Below are 6,908 nucleotides of genomic sequence, written 5' to 3' on the forward strand. Positions count from 1 at the left end.
GCAGGGCCGAAACCGCCATCCTCGGAAGGCGCCGGTACGAGGCCGGCCGTTGGTCGGCATCTGGAAATGTGGATTTGGGGAGTGTCTCCCCACCCTAACGGATAAGGAGGGTTCACTGTGCCCAAACCGCTCATGCTGAAGATACACAGGGCACTGCTTTCCTGGTGGAGCTCTGGAGCTTCCCACGTGCCTGTGCGGCCCCGGTGTGGAGTCTCTCGTGAGCTTCCCCGGTAGACATTTCACACACGCCGTCCCGTCCTGCTGGGTGAGCCAAGCGTGCGCTGCGCGACTCCCCTGGGCCGGGGCTCTTGCACCGTGGGGCCTGGTTTCTCCTGGAGGTCACCCCGCGCCCCCTTCCCTCTGAGTCTGCACTCCTTCCCAGTACGAATCAGGGCTGGGAGCCCAACCACAGTCTGAGTCCGGGGGAACCATGGAACCTAAGAATGGTCTTGGGACTCTGGACTCCACCAGGGAGAGTTCTAGCAGGACAGAAGCCACCGCCTCTAAAACCTTACGTTAGAAGTACGTGTGCTATCCGTCCTGACTTGGAAGCCACTCACCAGGTCCAGCCTCAGCACACAGAGGGGGTGCCGGGGGCGGCATCACGGGGGGGCAGTCTGGGAAGCGGTTACCCCCGGGGGTGGGCGGCAGAGACAGGATTCAACGTGAACGACTGCCTCCAGGGGCCCACCCTCCACGCCACACCACTCACCACGTGCCACAGATACCCAGAAGGGCAGCTGGAGATCTGTTTCCTGAGAAGTGCTGAGGACGGAATTGGATTTTCTGGTGTGAAACACGACCCACGGGTCACGGGCGCCCTCTGGACTCATAGGCACAGCACCCTTTCTGCGTCACTTAAATTTATTGACAAAAAAACATTTTTAAATGTTTATTCTTGAAAGAGCGAGAGAGCAGGGAAGGGGCAGCGAGAGGGGGGGGGACACAGAATCCGAAGCAGGCTTCAGGCTCTGAGCGGTCAGCACAGAGCCCGACACGGGGCTGGAACCGACAAACTGTGAGCTCATGACCTGAGCCGAAGTTGGACACTCACTTAACTGAGCCACCTACTCGCCCCCTTAAATTCATTCTCTGAATGTGTCCAACACTCCCATGGTTCAGGGTTCAAAATCTCCATCCTGACCCTGGGCCTCGGCCCACCCAGATCCCCTCCCACGAGGCAACCAGAACGGTCAACTTCTTCCGTACCCTTCCTGAGTCAGCTGACGCACTTTCCGAAGTTTGAGCGTGTGTAAGCGTGTGTTTCTTCCTGCTCACACCAAGGGCGGCGGAGTAAACACACTTTGTGCACCCGGCCTTCGTCTCTTACGTTTCTTGGCGACCCCTTCATTTCCAGCACGTGCCCAGTGGTGGCGACGCCATGCTCATTTCACCAGAGCCCCTCGGGGGATCCAGGGTCTTCCTGGTTTTCTGCTACCGTAAACGATGTCGCAGCGAATGGCACTGGGGACGCGTGTTGCACGTGTGCCGTCCTTTCCTAGGAACTTTCTTTCATTCGTCTCAACAGGGATTCCCAAGTTCAAAGGGCACAGAAGGGCTTCAGTGAAAAATCTGTCCTCCAGCCCACCTGCAAGAACAGCGATCCCCTGGCCCGTGGGTCCGTCCAGCGGCGTCCCAGGCCCGCGCAACCTGGCGGTCCACGGACGAGAGCCCGTCTTCGGCCACATCTGCCACCTGCAATGCCTTCTTCGGGAGAAGCCGTGCTGCCACGTTGTCGATTAGAATTGGAGGAAAAACCTTTGCGTAATTGTTCATGTCAGCAACACCTTTTTTCTTAAAGGGTCTCATCGGGCTTCGTCCGGCTTATTTTTCAGTAACAGGGATTTTAAATTAAAAAAAAAATTTTTTTTAATGTTTATTTATTTTAGAGAGAGAGAAAGAGAGAGAGAGAATGAGCAGGGCAGAGAGAGAGGGAGACACAGAATCTGAAACAGGCTCCAGGCTCCGAGCTGTCAGCACAGAGCCCGATGCGGGGCTTGAACTCATGAACCACGAGATCGTAACCTGAGCTGAAGTCAGATGCTTAACCAACTGAGCCACCCAGGCGCCCCTAAGTAACAGGGATTTTTAAAAACGTTCCTGGTCCCTGCACGTCTGTGCCTCTTCCTAGCTGCTTTTCCCTGTTTGCTCTCATCCCCGTATCCGGTGCCAGCAGCTGCTGCCAGGTGTCCCCGATCCCGGCTGTCTGCCCCTGATGAAGACGGGGGCTCCGTGCCATCCGGGATGAGCAGCACTGAGTTGGAACAACCCGTCCTCTCTGCGGGGACGTGACAGGCTGTACCTTGAGAGATGCGGCAGGGAGGCCACTATCTTTAGGTCTTTTCTCTGGAGCTGGACAGGTTCCACAACAGCGTCTTCCGATGATGTCAGCTGGGAAAGCGAGGTTCTGGCTGCCCGAAGCATGCTGGGAGTGGAGGGAAGAGGGGCGTGCAGACAGCCGCTCGCCCCCAGGCCAGCAGTGCGGAGGAGGGACCCCCGGAACCGGCCGCTCGCAAACCCGGCCGGGTCTGACACTTAGAACTCTGTGGGACGCAGGGACCGCCTCTCCGGGGCTCTGCCCTTGCTTGTGCGGAACCGCCTGCCCATTTGCTTGGCAGCTTCCCGAACTGCACCTTGCCACACTCCCCTTCCCTGCTTTTAATTCCGTGTAGTTGTCCTCGGGTTTGGGAAGCAGCAAAATTGTACATGTGGATTCAATTCACATCTCAACCCAGACAGACCCTAATTATTCTGTGCTTTGATGAAAGTGAAGTTTACACGCGACCAAAAAAAACTTAGAGATTTTAAATAGCCTTAATTAAAAAACCAAACCAAACCGTACATATATAAATACGACACTTGTCCCTCTGCAGATTCCTTCATTTCTGGCCATTTCGAAAAGCGGCTAAAATCTTGAAAGTCACAACAGCGTGGCTGCTGCACTGCGGACGGCCCGTTAAAAGGGATGTAATTCAAGGCAGAGACCCCCACGTACAGACCAACTGGCTCTACTTCTGCTGGCCAAGACTTCTTTAAAAACCGCACTCCTGTCTTTTGTCACTTTTTGTCGCTTCTCCTGTGACATTGCTGCTTCAGTTTTCTTACCTGTAAGTAAGGTTAGTCACACCCTCCACCTCTATTAGGTTGTTGGATTAAATGAGCCACAAATTAGTAATCACTCTGGGTCTCAGGGCTCCACGCCAGTCACTGCCCTCCATCCAAAGGTCTGCGCCCTTGAAATGCGCTTTGCCAGCTGGCCCCGCGCTGCACTGGGTCTGTAGGGGGCACCAGAGAGACACCACAGGAAGCTGGCCTTGTGTCTCTGGGCTGTGGTGCCCTGGGTCCCCAGGGTTCTCCACTGGGAGCGGCGCACTCAGGCAGTAGAAGCCCGGGTGTGGGGCTGACATCTGCTGTACTGGTGTGACGTGAGTGCGTTTGTATGCGTGCAGGGTGTGTGTCCACAGACACATTTAATTCCTAGTTCTGTGTGGTTCGTAAGAAACGACCCCTCGTGGGGCGCCTGGGAGGCTCTCCGTCGGTTGAGCATCCGACTCCGGCTCAGGTCACAGTCTGTGATTTCAAGCCCCACGTCAGGCTCGGTGCTGACGGCTCAGAACCTGGAGGCTGCTTCGGATTCCGTCTTCCCCTCTCTCTGCTCCTCTCCCCCTCGCTCTCTCTTGCTCAAAAACAAGTAAACGTTAAAAAAAAAATTTTTTTTTTAAATAAAAAAGAAATGATGCCTCAGTAGCTATGCACACACCTACCTCCAGATCTTGGTTTCCAACCACCGTGCTCCGTGAAAGCGGGGGCTCCCCAGGGGTGACTCCAGGACCCGGCATCTCACCGTATGAGAAAGCAGCGTGACGGGTGCATGTGCAAGGCCAGGGGGACCAAGTGGAAGCAGCTCCCAGCAGCCATTTCGGGGACAAGGTGGGCAACATCAGGGATACACATAAATGAACGTGAAGTGACCAGAGGAGGAGGAGGAGGAACAAGGAACGTTGAGGACAAACCAGTAACGTGGCAGAGCGGTGGGGGACAGACCGCCCGGGGACGCTACAGCCGGGAAGCCTGGTACGGAACAGGTGCAGGCAGTCCTGCGGCGTCTCCCGGCAGAGTGCGGGACCTTCTCGTGGGGACACGAGGCCAGCACACGCCACACGAACCATGGGAAACCACGGGAAACCTACCAGGAGGCGGACAAGTCCACGAGGGCCTCGTCCCACGTCCCAGTGAGCGAGCGGAGCTCCTCTGCAATATTCTTGCTGAACACAGGACACAGACCAAAACCGAAGCAGTCCGCAAGGTAACTGACCTGTGACCCCCGAAAATGTCACGATCACGGAGGACAGACAGCCGCTCCGCATCGGAAGGGACTCGAAAGGCGGGACAGCTGGACCGGGCCGACAGGTGGGATGGGGGCCCAGGACTGAGGGTCATCTGACGTCAACGCTAACATTTATGCTGCAACCACCTACCAGGTGCCGCAGGAGGACACGGGGTCATTTGCCACAGAGAAAAAAGGTCCTCATCTTGGAGTTGTGATTCAAAGAGGTGGGTGGGGGAGGGGAATCAGCAGGGGCTCTGATATACTAAGATGGTAACAACTGGGCCAGCGAGGGGGCAGGGACCTGACGGTTCTCCACACCGCACTCTCCTTTCTCACAACCATCACACTTCTGGAAAACCCTCGCCACCAGCCCCAGGACCTTGCCTGGCACGTGGCAGGAACTCAGGAAGCAATTGAGGGAAAGGGCCCCCTGCAGCGCCTGCCTGAAGTGTATCACCTGCAGGCTGGGAACCACGGTGCCCCAGGGGCCCAGGTGAGCCCCCAGCCAAGCCCACACCTCCTGTGACCCGACCGACTGGACCCTCTGGCACAAGGAGGGCGAAGCCCACAGGAACGCTTTGTGACACCTTCACGCTAAAAGTCCTTTGACCAGCTAAGAATGTGTGAATTCTACCATTTCCATTCGCCCAAAAGGAAGTTTAGTCCTTCCGCCTCCTGAAGACTGAAACGGGTCATTCGCACATACACATCGTCATCAACAATTTATTTAAACGTTCCAAGGATCCCAACCCCATTTAAAGACTAAAACCGCAACGTCCCCCATTCAATAAAAGCACACAAAGCTCTCAGAGTTAGTACCACAGCCCACGAGACAGCTCTTCCTCTGAGAAAAGTTTATTTGACTTTTATTACGAAGGCACACAAGTCATCTGAGGCTTCAGATATTAGCCCACCGCATGTGAACGTCACACTGTTAACGTGCAACTTCACAGCTATTAAGGTTTACAAAACGGTCTTCTGACGATTCAGGAGTTAGATTCTTTCTATAAATAATAATTAAAACAATAATTAAGCCCAATAGAGGCGTAACAAAAGGGACCTGAAAATTCCTTCAAGGGCAGTTTTGTTTCTCGATAGAAGTTTAAGACCTTAACGGTGAAAGTCTACGACTGCCTGAAACACGCACCATGGACCAGCTTTGCCAAAGAAACCGTAAACGGGCTAAAAAAGTATCGTGAAAGCAGCACTGAGGTCATTTACAGACTGTTCTATCATTTCCACCAGTTTTCAAAAATATGCACTTTGTGGGTCAGAAGCTCCGGGTTTGGCTCTGGGCACCAAGGTGGAGGCCTCCTCACCGGGGCAGGGCGCCCTCGGCCGGGTCGGGGCCTGGGGCCGTGTCCACGCTGGCGCTGGCGGCCGGCTCCACGCCGTGTTCGGCCCCCGCCTCCTCGGCCTCCGGCGGCCCCGAGCCGCCCGCGCTCTCAGGCGCCAGGACGGTCCCTTCCTTCTTCTTCTCCGCCAGCACCTCCAGCCCCATCATCCTGAGATAATGAAGCCGTTCGTTCTTGGGCACGAAAGTCCGAATGGAGGCCTTTCCCCGCCATCCACATAACACGATGGGACACTGGAGGGTGTCCGGTTTCCTACGAACAAGATGGCTGTGCGTGAGCGTTAAGCGTCCTCCCTTCATCTAGAGAGGGGAACACGCAACCTCTCCAGAAACAACATGCCCAAACCCCGGGGGGGCATTTTAGTCTGTGATCCTACGGAAGGTTTTCTCAAAGGCCGATCGGCAACTTCCTCACGTCCTAAATATCCTCGACATCCTCGCGTTGGCCGATTTTTCTTTCTACAAGCTCCCAGTGGAATAGGCCCCAAATCCAGAGTTCACACACACTGCCGATGCCAGAATCTCTAGATTCTTCCAGCTGCTCAAATGCGAACACGGGTCACACCTCACACCACCGACAACAGGCACGGCTGCCCGGGGCCTCCCCGCCCATCGTCGGAGATGAGGCTCCTTGCAGATTGCAGAGCCGGGCCTGGAGCCACACAGCCCTTCCTTGCCACCCTCAGTGCTTCCCCTACCTCGGTCCAGGTGACCCCGAGTCTCCTTGGCCCCCCCCACCCCGCAGAGCAGCGTGGGGCCCCCACACACCGTGCTCACTTGTTTCCAGCCCGCTGGGTCACCGCCTCCTGCAGTCCAGGGATCTGCCTCACCTGCCCACCCGCTGGCCTTTCCTCGGCTGACGTGGCAGTGACTGTCCCGCCCCCGTGTCCCTGACGAGCACTACGCAATCATCACTGCCTTTCAAACGAGACTCTGGTCTGGTTTTGGGGCTCCTAAAGCCCTGCTCCATTAACCCCACGTCCCACCGCCGTGCGACGCCAGGCATCAGTGACGTGGGCGGAGAGAGGAACACACTCTAGGTTAAAAAAGCAAACAGGGAGGCCCCCCGGGTGGCTCGATCCATTGAGCGTCCAACTTGGGCTCAGGTCATGATCTTGCAGTCCATGAGTTCAAGCCCCGCGTCGGGTTCTGGGCTGACAGCTCAGAGCCTGGAGCCTGCTTCGGATTCTGTGTCTCCCTCCCTCTCTGCCCCTCCCCTGCTCG

At 56.2% G+C, this 6,908-nt stretch overlaps 1 protein-coding gene across 1 annotated transcript in view; it reads right to left on the reverse strand.

Moving 5' to 3' along the window:
• Window positions 1–5,142: 5,142 nt before the first annotated feature.
• Window positions 5,143–6,908, reverse strand: part of NSUN2 (NOP2/Sun RNA methyltransferase 2) — a 28,485-nt gene continuing 26,719 nt past the window's right edge. The window contains exon 19 of the mRNA XM_040493654.1: window positions 5,143–5,937. Within this exon, the coding sequence (XP_040349588.1) occupies window positions 5,646–5,937 (292 nt within the window). The 3' untranslated portion in view covers window positions 5,143–5,645. The remainder of the gene's footprint in view (window positions 5,938–6,908) is intronic.

This window comes from Herpailurus yagouaroundi, unplaced genomic scaffold (assembly GCF_014898765.1).
Source record: "Herpailurus yagouaroundi ecotype Mexico unplaced genomic scaffold, PumYag 29, whole genome shotgun sequence".
In the NCBI taxonomy this organism is placed as follows: domain Eukaryota; kingdom Metazoa; phylum Chordata; class Mammalia; order Carnivora; family Felidae; genus Herpailurus; species Herpailurus yagouaroundi.